This window comes from Papio anubis, unplaced genomic scaffold (genome assembly GCF_008728515.1).
Source record: "Papio anubis isolate 15944 unplaced genomic scaffold, Panubis1.0 scaffold179, whole genome shotgun sequence".
In the NCBI taxonomy this organism is placed as follows: Eukaryota; Metazoa; Chordata; class Mammalia; order Primates; family Cercopithecidae; genus Papio; species Papio anubis.
This window is the reverse complement of record NW_022161789.1, coordinates 47,415-70,918: the sequence shown is the minus strand read 5'-3', so window position 1 is coordinate 70,918 and position 23,504 is coordinate 47,415. Positions and strand designations below refer to the sequence as shown.

The following is a 23,504-nucleotide window of genomic DNA, read 5'->3' as shown; positions in this document are numbered from 1 at the left end:
CCGTCTCAAAAAAAAAAAAAAAAAAAAAATGCATAATGCTACCACTAGGAAACCTGGGTCTGGGTGAAGGGTGCATGGGGCCCTCCCTGTACATTTCATTGCAACTTCCTATGAATCTGTAATCATTTCCAAATAAAACGTTAAAAAAAATTATTAGAAGGGATAGGGCAGTAGGTCAGCAGCTTATTCTCAGATGCTTCAGGAAAAAAAGTTCTTTGTATTATAGTTGTAATTTTGCTGAAAGCTTACTTTCAAACATATAAAAAATTATTTTTGAAAAGCTTTTAAAAAACGAACAAACAAGTTTTTTTTTGTAGCCATATCTGTTTTTTAAATAGTAATGGGACCATTGTTTGACTCCATAAAAATAGACAGTTGTGAATTTGATTCTGCTGTTTCTCAATTGCTCTGTCTCTGACACTGGGGGGAGGAAGACCCCATGGAGAGGAAGCACCCACCTTGCCGTCCACAAGCTCTAGTCCAATGGCATCCACTTTGGCAGTGCTGATCCCCAGGAGGACGCCATTCTGTGAGGAGGTTCGAAACTCCAGTGTGATGTTCACATCTGTCTGGACTTTGTAGCCCTCTTTGACTGTAACACACAAAGACGGCCCAAGTCAGGGTGAGTGCTGCCAGGCCCAGGTTGAGCATTTGGGCTCCTGGCTAAGGGTCGGGGGACCTGGCTGTAGCTCCTCCTTTGGATCCAGCTCCATCCCCACCAGCAGGTCACTCCTGCCCTCTGAGTCTCGGCTTCCACATCGTGGAGCTTTTAAAGAAGACGCGTGCAGCCAGCCAGGCCAGAGCAGAGCCAGGCGTCTCCTTCATCTGTGGCTGCAGAAGCACATGGCCCTGCCTCACCCTGTGGACACGTCCTCCCTGTGGCAGTCTTTCCCATGGGCTGCTGGGATTTGATCCCTGGAATCCCTCTATCATCATCCAAGAATAGTCCACTTTATTTTCCTAGTATCTGCGTACTTGCAGGAATCATCATTTACTGAGTGTATCAGAGTCCATACTAAATTTGTTAAAGGTGGGGACTGAATGGAATGATTTTTTAATTCAGGTGATAAAAAAGGCTGAGCAGCCACACTGGGGCTATTGGCCACAGCAGGCAGCTGTTACCATGACCAGGGCTGAAGGAAAAGGGGGGAAGGTGGTATGCCCAGAGCATACCCGGGGGGTGCGAGGTGTACTGAGGCCACGGAGGGGCTGCCCAGCAGGGCTGGAGCCTGAGTCCCAGGAACAGGAGACAGGAAGCGCAGAGTGAACGAGAGATGTTCTGCTGGCTTCCCCCTCTTCCCCACCCAAACTTCTGCACAGCCTCCCTGGCGCCAGCTGGTCTAGACATTTTATGCTGCTGATTTTTAATTCAAAGTCCTTTCTTAACTTGGACACTGAGTGTGCATTACAGAACCTGGGGAAAGTATAGATGAAACTAGCACCCCGTGTCTGGCCTCTGTCAGGAGTCACACTGCTCCTGGCGGGAGACTTTGTCAGGCCATCCAGATAGCACAAGACCTGAGAAGGCTTTTTACGCCAAGAAATTAGGAATCAACTGGAATACTGAACTCAGTGTGGTTTTCCTGTAGCCTTGTCCAGCGGGTCCTGTCTCGTACTCTCGGATCCGCATTGCTTTAGAGTCCAGGCTCCGCCGGGGACTGCTATCGAGAGTGTTGCTAACACATACCAAGAGCTGCGTATCCGCTTCCATCAAAGAATGTCCCCTCCTGGGCCGCTGCGTAGCACCTGTTCACCGTGAAGGTGGACACCGGGCTGTCCTTGTCCAGCTGTTTGCTGTTAACCGTCACATCCCCAATGCAGGCAGGGATGCTGTGGGTGATCTAAGCCAAATGACATGCAAGAGTAGACGGTGGTGATTCTAACGAGAAGGGCCTGGACACATTTTCCTTCCACTTCATCAGATTGGTCTCAATAAAACACATTAAAATGTTATCTTTTTTAAAAAAAAACTTTGCCACAATACTTCACATGAATGTCTAAGTTAGAGCTACCATTTGAGTATCTTTGCTAATAATGCCGTGGAAGTGTTTTCTATTATTTTAGTGAAATATCGTGGAAATCAAAAAATGCTGAGTTTACTAATGTGCGAATACGCATTTGCTGGGCTTCCCTGAATTGTGCTGTGGCCATGTGGCTGCGGAAAGGGAGATGTTCATTAACTAAAAGACTGATCGGGTTCTGAGGGGCGGCCCTGGCACATGATCTGTGGACATGCCTGCAAAGTCAACTTCTTTACAAGCCCCAGGTTCAAACAAGGTAATTTATACATAAAGATGCCGTGAGCTATGCTCTTCTACAGAATAAGCAAAACCACAACAAAGGTAAAATGTCAGTACAGAAAATGCTGCTTACATTTCCAATTTTCCTGGCCCGGTACTGGGAGGGCAGGCCTCCTAGGTAGAACAAACCCTCCACATCCAGCGTGGTTCCGTCTCCCACCACGGTCACCATGGGGGACTCTTGGCCGTCAACCGTTATGAAGCCTTTTCTTTTAACATAGTCTGTCTTGACCTACAGCGAAGTGAAAACATGCATAATTTTTAAGGAACCTGAGAAAACTTTAACAGATGTATCAACTTTAACAGATGCAACATCTGTTTCTGAGAGCTGTAACAACCTGAATGCAATGCTAAAGGGTGGTTCAAATTTTTAGACAGTTGGTGATGAAAAGTGGCTGAGCCTGGCAGAAGAAAGGAGGCAGGTATGAAACTGCCTTTGCAAAAACTATAACAGTGAAAAAAACCTGACATAGAAAAATGATGACAGTAAGAGGAGTCTGACATAACTGACTCTATCTTGCTTCTGACCTCATAAGCTGTCTTTGCTAATTCAACCTAGCTACGGGAGGAATTTAGCTGACAGTTTAAAACAAAGATGGTAACAGTCCCTTCCGGAAATGGGAGGAATTTAGTGGATAGTTTAAAACAAAGATGGTAACGGTCCCTCCCTAAAACTGATTCCCTCCTTGCTCAGGGACCAAAATCACCTCTGTAAAATTAAGGAAATGCCACAAGGTTGGAATTGTGATAGGGGCCTGAATTCTGCTAAGATACAGGCATAAACTCTAACCAGCCATTGTTTCTTCTGCTAAGATGTAGGCATAGTTAAACCCTAACCAGTCATTGTTTTATAATTTGCCTTTTTAAACTACTTACTACTTAGGAATCACGTAGCCAATAGTCATAAACTTTATAACTTCTCCAATTGCCCCATAGATAACATTGCTATTGTAAAACCTAAGACTGGCATTTGAGATATTTTTCAGACTTTGCATTCAGTATGAACCAACTGGCGCCACCCAGAGCAGTAACCCCTACCCAGAAACTGACTCAGCACAAGAAGACAACTTCGACCCCCTATGATTTCTTCCCCAATCCAATCAATCAGCATTTGCCATTCCGTATCCCCCGGCTGCCAAACTATCCTTGTTTGCACAAGGTTTAACCCTAGTCTTTGAATTCTTGGGGAGGCAGCTTTGACAATTATCTCCTGGCAAGTTGCCTCTGCAATAATGAAACTCTTTCTTTGCTGCAAAACCTGCCATTCTTAGTGCATTTGCTTTCCTGGGCAGTGGACAAGAACAACCTGGCTGGACAATTACAGGCACAGGTAAAGCCTGCTGCACACCAGAAAGTGGTCCAGAGTCCTGGTTATCAGAAAGCAAATGCCATGAGGGGAGGCTAGGCTTTACATACTCCTTGCCAAGTTGAGAACATGTTTAGTACCTTTTGTTCATCCCGCCAATGTTTGCTGAGTGTCTATTTCATGTCAGGTACTAAGCAAGGCCCTGGGGGTATTTCAGAAGCAGAAAAGATCCCTGCCTTTAAGACTTGCAGTCTCTGGGGGAGATACCAGACACGCACGGCGAGATAGAGATGAATGGGGATAATGTGCCTTTGAGAAATGGAGTGAACCCCAGTGATACATGGAACAAAACTCAGAAGCAGCCAGCACAAGCCTCCTGAGATCGTACCGTGTGCCACTTGCCATCGCTGAGCAGTGCAGGGTGAGAGACCTTTGTTCTGCCTTTGCCAAGGTCAAACATGAAGTGGAGGCGGCCCCCGTGCAGCTGGAGCACGGCGTAGTCTGCTTGGCTCTGATGAGCCATGTAGTAAATCAGGCCGCTGGAGGCGAACGTGCGGATACTCAGCTCAACCGAGAGCCTGGAAAAAACAAGCGCTGAGCGTTGAGAAAGGAAACTTTAACTTTTCATTTTTAAAACCTCAGAGAGAGGACTCCACAATTGTTTCGGCGTTTACACTGAACATCTCAGGAAAGAGGGGAATTCATTCCTTCATCCATTTACACATCCATTCATTTAACTGCCTACCTCTGTCTGCCAGACTGTTTTAGGATGAGGATAAAGCCGTGAACAAAGAGGAAGATCAGATCCCTTTGCTCATGAAGCTAATACAGAAACACACCAGAGAGTTAAAGTGGGTCCTGTAGAGGCCAACCAGTGGCTACCTTAAGTAGTCAACGCGGGTAGCTCTGCAAAGCAGATATTTCAGCCCAGCTCTGAGTGACAGAAAGGGGCAAGCCCCTGCAAAGTAAGGGGCTTGATGACAGTGGGCAGCAGGAAGCCCACCTGAGGCCGCGGGGGAACCAGAGCCACTGCAGGTGTGCAGGAAGGCTATACCTGGGTGGGCCCCGTCAGAGGGACCACGGTGCCATGGGAGCACCCCGGGACAGGACGAGGGCGGATGTGGCTCCATCATAGGGAGGAGGGGCTTTGAGAGTTGATTTTCAGCACAGTGGGAAGTCACAGGAAGGCTCTGAAAGGGGGAGTGACCGAGAATCCCTTTCAGAGATCCTCTGTCTAAACTGCAGAACGGGTCAGGGGTCAGGGTGAAGCGGGCCCCGTCAGGCAGCTGTTATGATAGCCAATAGGGAGGGGTGGGTGGCTTAGACCAGGGTGGCGGCGGGGACTCAACAGATTCAGGAAACGTTCTGGAGGAAGAAGCAAGAGCATGTGCCAATGGACTGGATTTGGAGAGTGAGAACAGGTGAAATAAAAAACAGCCTCTAGGCTTGGGCCTTGGGCAACCAGGTGAATGGTGATCGTGCCCACGGCAACGGCAAAGAGCAGGAGAGCAGGACTGAGGGAGCCTGCGAATTCCATTCGGGGCGATGAGGCCCAGGAGCCTGTTCCAGTCCACATAGAGGTGTCGAGTGGCTGAGGAACCTGTCCCAGTCCACACAGAGATGTCCAGTGACCCTGGAACCTGTCCCAGTCCACATGGAGATCTCAAGTGGCCGGTGGGCCCACAAACCCTGAGTTCTAAGTGGAGGCCAGAGCTACACGGGTAGGTGCTGCCGTATCTAGGTGGCATTTTAAGGTGATCGGAACACAGAAGGCCATCCTGGGAGAGCGTGTGGAAGGGCCCAGCACTCTCAGCTGGGAGACTGAGGAAGGCGGGCCGAGAGAGAGCAGGGAACCAGGAGAGTGTGCGGCTGTGACAGCCAAGGAAGTCCACGGGCTGCTGAGAGCCCAGGGCAGGAGGTCCCGCACCATGTAGCTACATGGGGGTCTTGAGTAATTCTCTCAAGAGCAGCTGGGGGTGTGCGGGAGGCTGACCGGATGGTTAAATGAGGAAACAGTCCCTGAGGAAAGGGCAGCTCTTTCGAGCGCCTTGTGAGAAACAGAGCCAGGTATTGCGCATGTGTGTGCAGGGGGACGTGGCATCTCCTGGGGGTTCTGCTATAGAAGTCAAAGTGAGAGAGGGAGTGCAGCGCAGAGGTGACAGCAGTCCCTTCTTATTCGCGGTTTTGCCTTCCAAGGTTTCACTTTTTAAGGTTTCAATTACCTGCAGTCAACTGAGGTCTGAAAATATTAAATGGGAAGTTCTGGAAATAAACAATGCGTAAGTTTTAAATGGGGTATCACTCTGAGTAGCTTGATAAGGTCTCATACCATCCCACTCGGTCCTGCCCAGGAAGTGAATCCTGTCTGTGTCCAGCGGTTCCACACCACATGAGCCATGTGCCCGTTGGTCACTTTATAGTCGTCTAGGTTCACAGATCGACTGTGGCAGTACAGCGGGGCTTGTGTTCAGGTCACCCTGATTTTACTCAATAATGCCCTCGAGGCACAAGAGGAGTGATGCTGGCATACTGTTACAATTCTTCTATTTTATTATTAGTTACTGTTAATCTCTTCCTGTGCCCAATTTATAATTCAACTTTATCATAGATATGCATACATGGGAAAACACAGTGTATATGATGTTTAGGTACTAGCCGAGGTTTCAGGCAACCACTGGGGGTCCTGGAACGTATCCCCCAAGGAGAAGGGGAAACTACTGTACAGGCACAGACTCTGAAGCCACAAGGCCTGGGTTTGAATCCCAGCTCTACCATTTACCAGCTGTGTGACTTTGAGCAGATGTCTCAGGCTCCCTATACCTCAATCTCCTTATATGTAAAATGGAGATAATAACAATACTTTCCTCACAGGAGAATTATGAGGAGTAAATTAGATCATCTGTGTAAAATCTCTGTGTCAACCTCCAGTACAATCATTTGCTGCTCTTGCTGTCGCTGCTGACGATGGGGTGATGGTGGCATCTGTGTGCTGGTGGGAGTGTGCACTGAGGAGTGAGGTGTGGCTGCTGTGCATGTCCTAGGAAGGAGAGGGCGAGTGGGATCCAGAGGACAAGCTGGGGCTGGCTGGGCGGGCTTTGCTAGGAACAAAGACCCTTCATCTGTGGTAGCAGCAGAAGAGATAGAGGGTTAGGAACAAAAGCAGGGGCTGGTCTTTTTGGTGGTGGACAGATGAAGGATCTCTTTCTTCTCAATGGGGCAAGTCATCAGCTGGGGTGTGAAGAAAGACTGTGGTGCCCAGGGCTCTGAGCTGAGAGCAGCTATGAGCAAGTCGTCATGGAGAATAAAAACCATAAGCATATTAGAGCAATGCACTGGTTCTCTATGTTGTCTGGAGGCTCCATCTGAGATTGACGGCCATGATATGCAGCTCAAACCAGCTGGGAAGGAGACGTCCATCTCCTCAGCCTGGTCTCCAGTGTGGGTTCCGGCACAGAGAAGGTGGAATGCTGGCTTTTACCTGGGCTCGCAGGAGTGGGAGAGACAAAGGGGTAAGGGAGTTTGCAGAGGAACACCTGTAACAGTGGCCTGGAACCTACCTGGAGGATGAATTGTGATGTGGGGCTAGAGAAGAGGGGAGATGGTGGTGGGAGGGCATTAGGGCTAGTGGCTTAGAGGTCTCCAGGCAACTGACAAACTGCAGGAGTGGGGAGGCACAGAGTGGAAACGAGAAGAAAGGGATTGTCTAATAGGAGGCTTTTAAAGTCGAGACTGAGAGGGATGGATACCTGTGAAGAAGTCAAGGGTATGGTGATGGGAGAGGCTGGCTGAGGAGGGAGTAGGGAAGACGTTTCACAGATCACAGTTTGAGCACGGAAAGGTCAGGGGTTAGGCAGCTGCTGAATTCACAGAGAGGGATGGCAGGAGCTGCAGAAGACAGACAGGAGCCCAGGTCTAAGGGGTATGACAGGGTGGCACTCACAGCCAATGACGACAAGACAGGCAGGGCATGGCAGAGTCTGCAGGCAAGCCTGGCAGGTGAGCTGGAGGACCACAGGAGGAGAGAGGAGCAACACGGAGTCCGGGAGCCCCAAGCTCCAGGCCTTGAGCTCTTCCCTTGCAGAAGGGTCCCAGGGACAGGCAGGTATGAGGGCCAGAAGGCACAGAGAGGGGTGGGTGTGGCACCCAGGACTTTGGCCACCACAGTGTAAGAGTTTGGGTAGACAAAGACATCAGACCAGGGAATGCTTAAAGTGGAATGGGGTTGAAAGTCCAAACAGTAATAGATCCAGGAGGCTTGATTTAGACGCCCACACGCTTAACTTACGTGCACACAGAGAGGGGAAACCAGCTGCCCTCCAGAAGGGGAAAGGCAGAAACCACAGACTCCCCCGTGAACCACCATGAAAGCGTTGTGATTTGCACCAACGCTGAATTCCTATCTCTTTGCCTTCTCTTTGCCATTTGGTTGCGAGTCAAGCACTTCATCATCAAATAGAAGCAGCTTCTTTTGGAAGAGACTCCGTGGCTGGAGAACACCCCGTCCATCCAGCAATGAGACACCGCGTAAGGACATTAGAAAGATACCTACCTCTTTCTGACAGCCGACTGGTTAAAAGGCAACAGGAAATGGCTGTTTTGTGAGAGACCAAACTGGTGGGCACCGGGAACGTACTCCAGAGCTGCATCCACCACACACTGTTCCTGTAAGAGACACACAGGAACACTCAGCCGCCACCGCAGCCCGAACCCCACTGACCCACGCGTGTTCCGCCATGAAGAGCCATCTCCGAAGCAATCCCATCAGAACAGCACCAACCACCAATGCTTGTTGGTGCTCACTCCATCTTCGGTTTAAATGATGCATTTGCCAGCCCTTCATCCCCCTGAAGGCGGCACTTAGAGCTTCCGTCTTTCACCTTAATCCCACTCAACTTCATACGGACACTGAAGTTCATACGGATACTGAAGTCTCTCCTATGAATTTTCATCAGGCTTAAAGGGCAAAGGCCTTGCTGTCTTTCTAGGCCCCTGCCATGACCTGAGGCTCTGGGAATGGCCCTGAGGATGCAGCCGCCGAGATCAGCTGCGGTCCAGCACCAGAACACTGGAGGTGCCCACAGGTGACGTGCTTTGCAGGGCCTCAGAGTGTTAATCTGTGAACCTAGGTCCACAATGACAGAGCAAGGTGCAGACAAGAGGAGCCAGGTGGGAAGGGCCCCTGAACCCCCCTGCAACCATCCGCGGGCTGCCCTGACACTGCCCAAGTCACGGGGGTCCCCGCTGCTGTTTTCTGGCTCAGCCTAGGCAGATGCTGCCAAGAAAACTGCCCTGAACTCGAAGTCTGGCCCTGCTCAGAAGGTCCTGCTCTCAAATGCTTCTGCCATCTTCTAAATTACTAGAGCGCACACTTTACACCAGGGCAACAGAGAAAGCACAAGGGGAGAAAATGAAAAAGAACAATGGCTGCCATTCAAACTCTTTGGCCAGAACTGGCTTTTCCTAAATGAATTGTATCTTTTTTTTTTTTTTAAAGCAACAAATATGTGCACAATGGCTTTACATGAAGTACTTATTTTCATGCTTTCCCGGCTAAATGTAAATTGATAATGAGTCCTTACAGAAGCTCTGCCAAAAGCATATTCTACATCAGCCTGATGCGCGGCCGGGGTGTGGGGCATCAGCCTGATGCGCGGCCGGGATGTTGGGGCCAACAATCTATGAACTGAGCCGTGTCATCTGAGTTGCTTGGGGCACGCTTTCCTACCCTGTCCCTGTTCTGATTTTTAGCACAGCTCCAGCTCCAGCTCCAGCTCTCGCAGCACCTTTACAGCAAGGCCCCATTTTAACTCCCTCTGTCCTGGGCCCTCCTTTGCTGACTGGACCTGACTGATAGTAAAGGAAGCCGCTCCTACTGGAAAAGCCCGGGGCTCTGGCAAGAGCTCGCTGTCCTCTGCATCGGGAGCCGGCTTAGTCCTTTCTGACAGCCAGCAGGTGTCCAAGTCGACTTGCTCATGGCCAACTGCACTGTTGAAATCCAAAAGTCTAGGCAGAAACAAGAGAGTGTTTTCAAAATTAGGCTATCACAAACCAGTCCATGAACCCAAGTTATCTGGTAACTGTACAATGAAAATCAATTAAAAACCATGTATATGTTTCTCTTAGAGTAACCAAAGTGCCAGTCCTTCACTGTGACTCGGAGTCCAGACATGTTATCTTAGATATTTCTTGTCTGATGCTTCTGCTTGCAATGGCACCCAGCCTAGCGTATCCCCATGTTAGACCCTGGCCATTCCTGAGCACCCCCCAGGTCGGCTCTGATGCTGTCACCTCCTCCTGCAGCCTTGACTGGATTGCCGCAGGGACACGTTTTTGTCTCTAGTTCCCAAGAGCTGCACGGTGACCTCCACGAAACACTGACTTCTCGTTTACATGCTTCCCCTCGCCAGGAGGTCATGGGTTACGCTTGTCACGTGCACCATCACTCTGCAGCTCCTGTGCTGTGTCCTGTGCCCACACAGGTCCCCCTGGCACTTTCCCAGGCACAGCTGGGAACTTCACAGAAACGTTTCTGCTCTACTGAGTTCACAACCCCATGACTTTCAGGAGCATGAAGATGCCGAATGAATGAATGAATGAATGAATGAATGAATGAATGAACAGACACCTAGGGGCATAAACATAAACCTGTACAAAAATGGAAACCAGAGCTCTGACATTATGATTGTATTGAAACCCAACGCTAGGTTTTACTCTTGCAAATTTCAGGGAGTCCTAAGAGGTAATTTCACAGAGAAGACACTGTGACCATGAAAGATCCAAGTCCTTGTTCAAGGTCACTAGGCAAGTCAGTGACCCAGCCAGGAGGCAGCTTCAATTTCCTGATGCCCAGGGCACTTCCAGGTTCTCCTGGGCAGATGCTGGTCCCAGAGCACAGCTTGTCTCCCATCAGCACCCTGTCCAGAGGCAGAGGGTGAGCAAGGAGGAATGAACCGCTCATGGGCACATGCCAGTTCTCTTCCTCATCATGAGCTCCACACAGGGAATGGAGGCTTCCAGTTCTTAATTACACAGTAATTGTCTTGGGAGAAGCCATTAACAACCTGCAGCTGGTAGTAGCCCTGTAGTCAACAGCTCTTCAAAGCAATGCTCTCAAGACAGCAAGAGACTTACATCACAAAATCCCTACGTTCCTTCAAATGCATGTCAAAAATGCATTTAAATCCCAGCTCTTTATGGACAGTCACAGAGAGCTAATGCTCAGCGATGGCTTTTAAAGTCTGATGACCAGATCTGTCTAACATTCTAATCCACTAAAATCCATGTGGGGGGCCTTTCATGATAGAATAATGGGGTTCACTCATTATTCGGGAACTTGCAAAATTTTCAATCTCAAACAGTAAAATTAGATTTCAGATTAATGTTAGCACTCACCATGAAGGATCAGAAAGTGCAAGAACATGCAGAGAGCAGGTACACTTACTCCAAATTAAAGATCAGGTCTTTGATACAGCCATGGAACGATCTTCTCGTTGTGAGCAGCGATGTCCCCTCTCCCTCTGGAATTCCCCCGATGTACAGATTGGACATATTTATCGTCCTGCTTTCTACTAATGGGCCCAACTTCATTTCCACAGGATTGTTCTCATCCAACTGGACAGTGATAATTCTAAAAGTCCAACAGAGAAAATAAATGAAAAGCTTTAAACATAATGAAATGATAATTCCATTTTAGTTCATAATTCCCACAAGTTCTCACTGAAAATAAACGTTCCCTAAAGGTGCATTTTAACAAGATGCTGTCTGTGACCAAAAAGGTGAATCTTGAAAATTAAAACTCACAGTTGAACATTTTTCAGAAACGAATGGAATGTTATTAAATATCCATTGAATGAGATTGCTTTTTGGAGAGGTTTTCTTTTTCTTTTTTTTTTTTTTAACCTCTTTACCTATGATGAAGATGCCCAGTGTGCTTTTAAAGCATTCAGTCTACAATTTTGGAGGGAAATATACAGGAATGTTGATCTAATGCTATTTACTACTGATATAATACTATTTACTAATAGGGTAGTACTATTTGCCACAGAATCAATCCAGTGTAAAGACAATTTATGCTGGGCCCCAGTAAAGGGCAGAGTTAAAGTTGTTTAATTATAAAAATTCTACAAGTATCTTATTACAAAGCAGATGAAATTCGTTCCCAGGAAACAATCCTAGCAAGGTTCTAGAATTATTTGGATGCCGATGACCCCAGTCATCTAGCCGCCCAGGGCACCACCGCAAGGTTCCTTCCACATTCCCTCTAAGCTCACCACACCCTTATTACACACTGCCTTGCCGCGTACAAGTACCTCCGATTCCTGACCAAGGAGATGGAATGGGCTTGTCCGTCGCTGCATGTACCCGTGGCAGCGTGCAGGAGAGCTTTTCTCAGGCCTGTGCCATCCCCAGGATTGACATGTACCTCGATGTTGCCTCCAATCAGCGTGATGGAGAAGAAGGGCTGCGGAGGTTGCATAGAGAATTTCCCGACAAAACACATCACTATGTGATTTAGAAAACTTTCGTCTTATGAAGATAATGTGAGAAGATTAACATCAAGTGAGTAGAGAAATTCCTTAAGAATCTCATCAGCTGTCACAATTTTAAATTTTGTATGTTACTTTCTAATCTCTGTTCATATAATTTATGTTCCGCATTATGCTATTATCACTGAAGATGTCAAAGATTTCCATTTCTGCATTGCCTCATACTTACTGTTTATTGCTACATTAGATACCATCAAGTAGGTATATTGTAATTTGTCTTTTTATCCATGAAATTTAGTTTCCAACTTTTTATTACCATACATATGAATATTTAATTGTTTTGCCTGTGAGGTTGTTTCTAACATTATGAAAAGTAGAATTAAACATTTGAAGGATGTGAAAATATTTAAAGCTTTTAATTTTTTTAGACCTTGAAAAAAGGTAGTTTATACACCAGGAGGATTGGAATGTGAGCGTCTCACAACACTCTTGCTAGCAATGGCTAATATCATTCATTTTTGCTGACTTAGTAAGCACACTTTGATTTGAAAGTAATTTTAGTAAAAGTAATTTTACTAAGACTAATGGAGAAAAAGTTTGGCAGTTCCTCAAAAAGTTAAACATAGAATTACCATATAACCAGTGATTCCACTCCTAAATACATACACAGAAGAACTGAAGACAGGGACTCAAACAAATACTTATCCACCTATGTTCATAGCAGCATTTATTCATAATAGCTAAAAGGCAGAAATGCCCCAAAGTTTATCCATGAAGTAACTGATGAACAAACTGTGGTATGTACATACAGTGGAATGTTACTCAGCTGTAAAAAAGAATGAAGCACTGATCCATACTGCAATGGGGATGAACTTCAAAGAAATGCTAAGTGAAAGATGCAAGACATCCTATGATTCGATTTGTACGAAATATCCAGAATAGGTAAATCCATCTATAGAGACAGAAAGCAAATTGGTGGTTGCCAGGGGTGGGGAGAGAGGAGAATGGGGAGTGACTAATTAATGGCACAGGCTTTTATTTTGAGCGATGAAAATGTTTGTAACCAGATAGAAAAGGTGGCCTCGTAACATTGTGCATGCACTAAATGCTGCTGAATTGTTCACTTTGAAATGGTTGATTTTAGGTTATATACATTTCAGCTCAATTTAAAAAAAAAAAGAGAGCGATCAATGGAGCTCCTTAACCAGTCTTAGTCACTGTTAGCCCTTCCCCCAGTATGTCATGACATGTTTGGGTTCTGCAAACTGGTGTTCCAGTCCTGACTCTAACTCATACCAGCGGTGTGACCTCGAGCAGGTTTACCAGGCTCTCTGAACACATTTCTTCCTCAGCAAAATGTAGCAGCATTCCCCTTGCAGCAAGGTTGTGATAATTACACAGCAATGTCTGTAAAGTACCTTACAGAGTACAAGGTGGCATTCTACAGATTTTAGCTGCATGAACTCAACTTGATTAAGACAGTGTGCTAACATTCTGTAAAGTCTCTTCAAATCATGTGATAGACACAAATTTGAGCAGAGGATGGGGGAAATATCACCTATGCTCTTGAAATGGAATATAAATAAGGAAAATGGTTGTCATTTCTCTTCTGTCTCATGTTAGTTTATTGTGCTTATTACAGGCCACATTTCTCTTGCTGCTCCTTTCAATCCTATAATAGATAAAGAAAATCTTGCTTCATCCAGCAGTAGACTGAAGACCTCAACAGGATTTAAGGACTGCTGTTTTAGCCTTTGAATGAAGAGAAATGACCACAACATGGGGAAGAAAACTCAGTATATGCTTTCTGAATGAGTTTTTAAAAAATTAGAGGTAGACAGCAAATAACTTTTTCCTCAGTCACTAGACAAGGAAGATGGATTATGCAATATAAGAAATCATTGATTCATAAGGGGACGACATTCAGCAATAATAACTTTTACTTTTTGAAAATGCACATCCATAAACAACCAGGAACACAGCGACAATAAATGTTTATGAGTCTGTCATTTTCCATTCATTGTTTCCCGAAGTCGTTTCCTGAGACTGGGGCTCAGGAGCACCTACTCACCACGTGTGACTCCTCACGATCGCGCTGCTTCTCCGCATCCCCGCCGAGGGCAGCCAGGATGATGCCACTGCTGTTCTTGGTGGCAAATGTTACCAGCCATTCTGATTCTGGTGACAAAGACTTGGGTGGCAATTCAATGTAGCCGCCTTTCAAGAAGCTAACACTCCGGATGGGCTGGTCACAGAGGAGATGAAACAGCACGGTGAGTTCCCAGCTGCGGCCAAACCTCCCGTGGGGAGGACACTACTGGTCTCCCCATCATCTCTTTCCTATCCCCACTGGTTTGTTGCGTTAGGATGTTGATAAATCAATGAACACTTAAGGAAACTCATGTGAATATTAATAACAATGTTCCCTACCTCCAGTGAGCAGCCTTTTCTCACTCCATAGGAATTTCGGAGTAAGTCAAAGGTTGATCTGGATATTTCCAGGTTCTTGATGCAGCCCACAAAGCTTTTGGCAGTGACACCTCTCCTGTAGGGAAGGGCATGAGAACAACCACAAAATTTGGATTTTCAAATTCCATTTTTGAACGAAGGAATACAAAGCCACTGGGCAAGGCACAGTGACTCATGCCTGTAATCCCAGCACTTTGGGAGGCTGAGGTGGGAGGATCACCTGAGCCCATGAGTTTGAGACAAGTCTGGGCAACATAGTGAGACCCTGTCTCTACAAAAAATAAAAAATTAGCCAGTCATGGTAGCATGCACTTGTAGTCCCAGAGACTGAGGCAGGAAGATTGCTTGAGCCCAGGAGTTTGAGGCTGCAATGAGCCATGATTGTTCCACTGCACTCCAGCCTGGGTGACAGAGCAAGATCCTGCCCCCCAAAAAAAGAAAAAGGAAAAAAAAAAAAACCCCTATACTTCTGGAAAACCTGTTTCCATGTGTTACTCTGCAGAAATATCTTGGTCTCCCTCTAAGAATAATATTGATAGTGAGAACTTTAGGTCAAACAAGTACTCTCCTACTCTCCTTAAGACTAGAGAAAGGGATCAAACTTAGTGAGTTTGGCTACTTGGATGGCTACCCACAGAAAACACAGGCCAATTATAAGAAAGACAGTGCACAGCGCCTTGCAGCACACCGATTCAAATCCAGTCTCCATGTAGAGCAGAATGCTTGCTTCCCGTGGGGACCAGTGCAGGTAATGCATTTCTCAGGATCTGACCGCTAAAAAAGAGTCATTGGCTGTTGTTTACATTGCATATCCATGAACTTTATCCTAAAGAAAGTAACTGCATGTGGTAAAGTCTGGGACTATCCGAAACTCTATTTCTCAATGTTCAAGTCAATATCACGTTTTTCTTACCAGAAGTCTCCACACTCCTGGCTAAGGTCAGGCTATAATGTAGTCCAGCTCTCATTTCCAAATCATGGAGACCAGCGAACATCTCCCAGCTGCACTCTTCTGTACCAGCTCTTCACAGGAGAGCTTTGCAATAACATGGTTTCCTGTTACAGTCACACCTCATTTTTTTTTCTCATGTTGAAACAATGAGCTATGGACCGCTAAGCAACTACATGATTTTGGACAAATTTCAGCCTTTCTGGATCTCGAGTTCTTTCCATGTAAATGAGGAGGCTGGCTTTGATGACACCCAAGTCCGTTCTACTGAGAACATCTGTGATATGGGCTTCTGTCCTTTCCTGCATTGTCTACACTGGGCCATCTGGGCAAAGTCCAGATGTACTAGGACTACATCTGGCTGAGGCTACAGGAACACCCCAGTCCTGGTCCCAGCATGACAGGGCATGAATCTGGGATGGGATCTGGAGACAGCTTCCAGTCCTGGCTCTGTCTTGGCAGGGAGGTAAGACTTAGCAAGTGACAAACTCCACTGAGGTTTAAATGGATTCAGTTCTAAGATCAGGAGGTGGCTGTGGTTGCAAACTGTGTTCTTTGGGACTTTCCAAGATTCCTGGCAAAGAGTAGGGGAACAGTGGAGAAGTGGCTCTCTCTACAAAAGGCTGCTCATCATAGCAACTGAATGGCTGCAGTTCTGTGCCATATAAGAGGATTCTATAAAAGAACCTGACCTAAAGACGTTGTAGCACTGCTACAAATGGACATTTGCTGACCACTACGCTGAATGGCCCAGTTTGGACATTTAATGACCCCACTCTTGGCAAGCCGTCTTACCTTAACTATTGGACTTTCATAAGTGTCTTTTTTTAATGATGTGAAAGAACTTTAGGGTTTAATTACAAACCAAAATTACAAAACTGAGGACAATGAACCAGCCCCACAAAGTTTCTGTAAATCATTCAAGTCATAAAGCAAGTATGACAGCAAGTGGGGTCTCCAAAGATTGCATGGTAACAGGATTTAGATGTTCTAAAGGCAATACATATAAAATCACTAATCTTTCTGCAGAAGGTCTGCTTTACTTCTCAAATCACACAGCATAGAGTACTTTGAATAAATAAAAGCAGATTACAGGTTGAACCGTGTCCTCCCAAAAGATATGACAGTCTTAATCCTCCTTATGTGTGATTGTGACCTTCATTTGGAAAAAGGGTCTTTGCAGAGGTAATCAAGTTAGGATGAGGTCATAAGGGGAAGTCCTTATCCAACGTGACTGTTGTCCTTATAAAAAGGGGGAATGTGGACACAGGGCACAGGCCAAGGAATCCGTGAAGCAACCAGAAGCTAGGAGCATGGGACAGATTCCCTCTCACGGCCCTCAAAAGGAAGCAAGGCCTGCCAACACCTTGCTTTTGGACTTGCAGTCTCTAGAACTGGGAAATAATAAATTTCTGTTGTTTAAGCCACCTGGTTTGTGATACAATCCATTCGCAGCCCTAGCAAGCTAATATGGTTGGAAATCAGGGACATGAAAATTCTGCAGTTTAATATCATACCTTACAACTCTTGACCTTGGTAATCCACCCACATAAATCGGATCCTTGTCTAGACGGTTGAGGTCGGAAGACGCTCCCGGAGTCTCGCCCTGCTTGGTTTCTTTATTACTGGTGTTATAGGCATCGTTAACTGCTAGGACTCCTAAAAGGAGAGCACAGACAAGAGATAAGAAAAGGGAAATCCCTTTCCATGTTAAGGTAAAATGCAAACTTCTGGCAACAAAGTTCATTTACAAAGGCATATTCTTCTAGATTCTATGAATTTGATCAGCTAACGTTCTTGGTTATTGAAGGACAAGTGAAAATCCTCTCTATCAAAGTCAATACCCATTGCTAAATGAGAGCAGTATGTGTGTAGAAGAAAATAGAATGGATTTGATTCTTGATTCCAATTTAGCATTTAATGTTAAATAACACACTTGGAAATCACAGGCAAATACAAGTATAACACTCCTCCAGCAAAATGTGAATCCTGTTGCTTAGTATTCCAAAGACAACACTGGTTTTCAAGTAGACTATCATCCAATACCCAGGAGACTACTGTGGAATAGAGACTGCAGATTTTGACAAGATTTCTATTCTTATGAGGGTGACCGCCATCTGCTGAGTCCATCTGTCTCTACCTTGCTTCCGGTTTCGCTGGAAGGCAATTTTGTACCAGGTTCCATTGTTATAACGTCTGTCTGTCAAAAGGGTAAGGGGTCCTGAACCCAGGTCTGTCGTAACCTTCACTCTGCCATGGAACAGCTCGATGGATAAAAAGTCTCTCTGTAAAGAAGAGAACACAGTTCCCCAGGTTATAGCTTTATCCCAAGTTTCCCTTTCCCTTCAAGTCAGGGATGGCCGAAACCTTCTAAAGTCAAACTGAGAAAACTGGATCTGGCCCCACAGCCAGAGGTCTATCGGCGATGAAACCAAAAATGCCCACGAAGGCTTTCTAGAACACTACACTAATATAAACGAAACACCATCCGTTGTTACCAAAATCTACAATTCAGTAAGACAAATGGAATCTCCTTGTATCTTTTTCATTCAGACTGACAAGGGGCCAGTTCTAAAACACAAAACCAAAAGACTGAAAGGCAGAAATCGCCAGCACATGAGATGCAAAAACAAGAACATGAAATTCCCATGGATGGAATTCAAACAATGTCACTGTGGCCACAGTGAACCCAGAACAAGACATATTATTTGAGCTCAAAATTTAATAACAAACGTTGAATTGACATCTATAAAGACTAGAAGCTAGTTTCTACTCGCTGTTCTTCTATATTTTTCTAAAGGTTCTACAATGATAATAAATAATTTTAAATGAGGAAATTGTTTAGCACACAAATACATTAATACTAGCATATGCGCATAAAAATTGTATGGCATACATATGTACATATTTAATTAGTAAATCCTCATTAAACATAAACAACCACATAGCAATCTAAATGTGTATATACAGTAGGGCCTAGGGCCCCATAAAGACTCTTACTATGCCGTATGAACCCAGGTAGAGAAGAAGTCCATTAGGTGAAAAGGTATTAAAAAGCATGATTATCTGGGTCACGGTAGCCGGAAGTGACTTCTCCACGACAGAGTACCCACTCCCGTCAAAATGGAAGGAAGAGTCTTCATTCTGGGAGCTGCAAAGCAGAAGAGATGAAATAGAATCCATTCTCAGGAGGGCAGAAAGAACCAAGAACACACTTACTGAGTTCTCCTTCACAAAGATCACGGTAGAGCTATTAGTTCCATACTTTCATAACAAGTGTAGATGATAATATTTAAAAATATGCTTTTGCCATGTGAAGATGCAAGACAAATGCCCAACTGCTTTATAAGGAAAATAAAGTTAATGTAGGCAGTATTCATTATGGTAAAAGACATTTCTTTATAGGAGGATAACTGCTATAAATATTTCAGTTTACCAACTGGATTTGTTTGTTCTAATCTCCTTTAATGTAACTGTCCTCTCTTAACTCTGGTGTCTTCAGAATAATTTTTATATTGACATTTTCACTCTGCCGATGAGGTTTTAACTAATACCTCAGGGAAACTAGAGTTACAATGGAAAGCAAGTTTATGCCCATATACCAGAAGCATCACTTCACAAAACAATCACTGACATCCTCAAAAATCTGCAGGATGAGCTTAAAGACCCATATCATACTCAGGGATGAGTACATGGGTTACAACAGGGATATAATACGGCCCAGGGCATTTTCAGGTGAGTGTGTTTCCTGGTCTTCCCCCACAAGACAGCAAAAGGCTGACTTGACTCGCTGTTCAATTACAAAGCCCTTCATCTGGAACAGATCAGAATCATGTTCCAGAAATAATTTCCTGGAATATCATAAGGCTTGAGAGTGAAATTTGGATGAGGGTAAGAATTTGATGGTTTTTGGGTAAGAATTTGAACTTCTCCCAGTTAGAGGTGTAACAACCAAACTCAGTGCCACATTTCCAAGCAAGGCAGTCTAACCAAACAGTAAAATCATTTCCATGGATGATAACACAACACAAAATAAAACAAAAAATAGTGCTTTGTGAAACCTGAGGTTTCAAATGTATAACTACCTACTCTTGCTTTTTCAAAAATTTCCATCATGTGGTCTCTTTGAGGAATTACAACTTAAAAGAAATGCACTCTGCATAAATTCTTCAACTATGGTTTAATTCTTTAACTCTTAAGCCTTTGGCTTCCTAGCCATATGTTCCATTGTTCTACCTCTTGGCCAACCACAGTGCATGTGCCTGAGGACAGAGACTCTAGAGCTAGACTACCAGGGTTCAAATCCCAGGTCCCCAACATGCTAGCTGTGTGAACTTGGAAAACTCACCTAACCTCTCTGTGTGCCCTTTCCTTCATCTATAAAACAGGGATAACCATAAAACCTCTCTGGGAGCGCTGCCCCAGGCAGTTCTTAGAACAGTGGCTGGCACACAGCAGACGTGCTCTCTCATTATTCTGCTGTGTTTGGAGGTCCTCGATGGGCTGGTCCCCATTTCCACCTATGAAAAGCTGAGCCTCAAAGATTAAAGTACCTTGTTCAAGGACACACCCCAAGAAATCACAAAGCCAGGTTTAAAACAAAACTCCAGAAATCTGTCTTGGTCCTCAGTGCATGGCCCTTCCCTCTCCAGAGCCCATGAGCCCTCCTCTCTCACGAACATGGGGGCTTTGTCCCTCCCCAGAGCCCGTGAGCCCTCCTCTCTCAAGAAGGTGGGGGCTCTGCTCCTGGGTTCTCTCCCTCAACAGGGCCTGCTGGAGTGAAGTGGCCACGAAGAGGGGGGCCTCAAATGAAATGATGACTGAACACGACCGAAGGCTTGTCCCCATGTCAGTCACTTCCCTGAACTCCTCCCAGAGCCCCTGCCGGCTTCCCCACTATGACCAGAGGCACACGTGCCTCAACAGTCGGCCCAGGTGCCTGTTCCCCAAGTGGGTCCCCGCCTTGGTAAGGGCCCAGGACAAATGAAAGCTCGGTTCATCACAGCACTTCGTGGACAGCTCTGTTCCAGCCTTGGAAATGCCTCCATTACCCACAGGTTCAAGTGGGAGCCTGCAATCAGGAGGGCATCCGCCCTCTCCAGTGCTCAGCCCTGTGAGTCTGGAAGAATCACCAGACCTCCCCGATCCTCCGAGGGCTCCCTCGTGAGGTTTGGATAATCCTGGGCTGACCTACTAGTGTGCCCTGCTGCCACCCCGCGAGGGCGTGAGAGAACCCTGGCTCGGGCTTGGGACGCTGCTTCTCCAGCTCTGGCCCCTTGCCACAGCCCATGCATTTTCTGCTTTCTATACAGGCATTTTCCCCTAGGCCATGAGATGTCTGAGGACACAAACGTGTGATGTATGTGGACACGGCTGGTACCTAGCAGAGGGCCCGGAGCACAGGTAACTGACTCGTGACAAAGGCCAGCCGCGTACCCAGCGCTCAGTCACAATGTCCACTTGTAAATAACGCAAGGATTATGCCTGTTAATTACATAAAGGGCCTTTCCATATTGATTTTGATGAGGACTGTTAGAATCAGTGGTTAATTTTGTAGTATCCTTTGAGAACATAAAAGATTGCTCATAATTACAGAGTGACACCATGTACAAGTATAATAATATATTCAAAGAGGAATAAAAAGGTTTCAATTCATTTACTTGGTAATATAAATCACATTTAAGAGTAAACGGTCAAAAATTTTTTAAAAATTTAGAGGACACTGATGGGCTACACTAGTGATTTAATAATGGCAAATTATACACAAACCGAAAGGGACAAGGAATGATCATCTAAGTCTGCTACAATGGATTGTTACTAGAATTAGGGTATTAGCTCTTTGAACTAAAGCTTTTGTCTAACAGGAGAAGGGGCGCAGTGGTGGATGTTACCTAAACTGAAGACAGTTCAATTTACGAACAGACATAAAGCACCAATCTGTGCCTGTACCAGCACTTCACAAAATATGTTCTATGAAGCAGAAGAAACTCCAGATGCCCCTTTTTTTGAGACAGGATCTCACTCTGTCACCCAGGCAGAAGTGCAGGGGCTCAAGTGCTCCTCCCACCTCAGCCTCCGGAGTAGCGGGGACTATAGGCGCACGCCACCACACCTGGCTAATCTTTTTCAATCCACCTGCCTTGGCCTCCCAAAGTGCTGGGATTACAAGCGTGAGCCTCACCCAGAGGTACCTTTTCAAAAAGGGTTCAAGCTCAAGTGAGTTTGGGAAACGCTGCAACTCTGGCCTCTCCCCAGGACAAGGCTACCATACATGTTAGCATATTAATGCTAACTAAAGGCTCCGATAGCCTCGCAACCAAGGAACATGCTTATTTTTTTAACTCAGTGTTTCCCAAACATTTATGATCAGTACACAATACCTATTAATACCCTACACCAAACTAGTATTCTTTACAAACACCTATCTTTGGAAATGTTGGCCAATATAATACAAGAATAGCCAGCGGATTTGTTCAGTCCCCAGAAAAACATATTTAATCAGACCCTAGTTTGGTTGAGCTGATCAGTCAATGTGGTTCTACTACTCAGCTGGGTGGCCAGCCCTCCGTCAAACAGCCAGTCTCAAGTTGGCAGGAGGGGAGCATCTTTGACCCAGTCAAAGGTCCAGGTGGGTGGAAATCCGGTGGCAGGCCAGGTATTTCAAGGGGAACAAAACATGCGACCACCTAAAAAGCTGACTTCCTCAACCCAACAAGAAAAGAAGAGCCGGAAATCATTCAATTCATTCGGTGCTGTAGTTTGACTGTCAATGGTTTCAAAACACCTCTGGAAATGACTGATGAAAACAGAGGATACTGTCACAGGTAAAGCAGGGGGACTTTTTCATACTAGAAATGTTTAATTTCTGTTAACCATTTCTCTTTCTATCAGTGAGGTTAATGATCTGGGGTCAGTGGAGGGGACAGAGTCTAGGGGTGGGGGTGTTTCTCATGTTAGAATGTCTAAATTGCTGGAAGAGTTCCTTGCTGGAAACACAGGATAAGGAAAAAGTGACGGATCAGAGAGCCTGAATTCAGGTGCTCATTCCACTGAAGTTCTAGAGCAGGGCATGTCATTACTTCATGAGGCAACAGCATTTTTTATCATAGTTGCCAATTACAAAGCCATGCTTTTTCACGTTTACTGTCAGAAAAAAATAAAATCCTGTGACGTTTACCTACAAAGCAAAGCCGCATCACTGTAGGAGAGCAGTGGTGAAGACTGGTGAAGTGTTTCCAGTTTATAAAGCACTTTCACACACATCATGTTGTGTGTTCATCCCTCTGATTTATAGAGGTGGGTAAGATAAGTACGATGATCATTTTTCTTTTCTGGAGAAAGAAACCAAACCTCAGTGAGGTGAAGAGACTTATTATCCAAAGTCAGGGAAAAAAAATTTGGTGGGAGACCTGGGCCAGAATCCTGAGAAACCCAAGACTCCAAACCCTATATTCTTTTTCAATCCTAAGGCTACAATCACCAAGCCTCCAAGTCTCTGGTCCCAACTTTTTTCTTTTCTTTTTTTTTTTGAGACGGAGTCTTGCTGCTCTGTCACCCATGCTGGAGTGCAGTGGCACAATCTTGGCTCACTGCAATCTCTGCCTCCTGGGTTCAAGCAATTCTCCTGCCTCAGCCTTCCAAGTAGCTGGAACTACATGCATGTGCCACTATGCCCAGCTAATTTTTGTATTTTTAGTAGAGACAGAGTTTCACCATATTGATCAGGCTGGTGTCGAACTCCTGACCTCAGGTGATCCGCCCGCCTTGGCCTCCTAAAGTGCTGGGATTACAGGCATGAGCCACCATGCCCGCCTGGTCCTAACTTTTTAAGGGGAAAAAGAGAAGGCTTAAACTATAGACCTGACAATGACAAAATGAAAAATTCACCCATGAGTTTCTAAATGTGCTGTAAGTTGCTTTAACTGATCTTGCCACTGCTCACTGTTAATTGCAGATATCCATCTGGACAGAGCAGCCCATTAAACAAGAGAAAT

General features: G+C 45.6%; 1 protein-coding gene across 2 annotated transcripts in view; it reads right to left on the bottom strand.

The window, feature by feature from the left end:
* The window catches only part of LOC116272742 (laminin subunit alpha-1-like), a 74,881-nt gene that overhangs the window by 4,893 nt on the left and 46,484 nt on the right, over window positions 1-23,504 (bottom strand). Inside the window, exons 30-42 of one of the 2 annotated variants that reach the window (XM_031661517.1) lie at window positions 18,511-18,661; window positions 17,651-17,795; window positions 17,028-17,169; window positions 14,523-14,637; window positions 14,164-14,337; window positions 11,916-12,067; window positions 11,048-11,233; window positions 9,450-9,609; window positions 8,156-8,268; window positions 3,995-4,184; window positions 2,374-2,532; window positions 1,688-1,841; window positions 459-592 (exon numbers count right to left, since the gene is read on the bottom strand). In XM_031661517.1, coding sequence (XP_031517377.1) covers window positions 459-592; window positions 1,688-1,841; window positions 2,374-2,532; window positions 3,995-4,184; window positions 8,156-8,268; window positions 9,450-9,609; window positions 11,048-11,233; window positions 11,916-12,067; window positions 14,164-14,337; window positions 14,523-14,637; window positions 17,028-17,169; window positions 17,651-17,795; window positions 18,511-18,661 — 1,975 coding nt within the window. The remainder of the gene's footprint in view (window positions 1-458; window positions 593-1,687; window positions 1,842-2,373; window positions 2,533-3,994; window positions 4,185-8,155; window positions 8,269-9,449; window positions 9,610-11,047; window positions 11,234-11,915; window positions 12,068-14,163; window positions 14,338-14,522; window positions 14,638-17,027; window positions 17,170-17,650; window positions 17,796-18,510; window positions 18,662-23,504) is intronic. The other variant, XM_031661518.1, reaches the window with a different exon arrangement.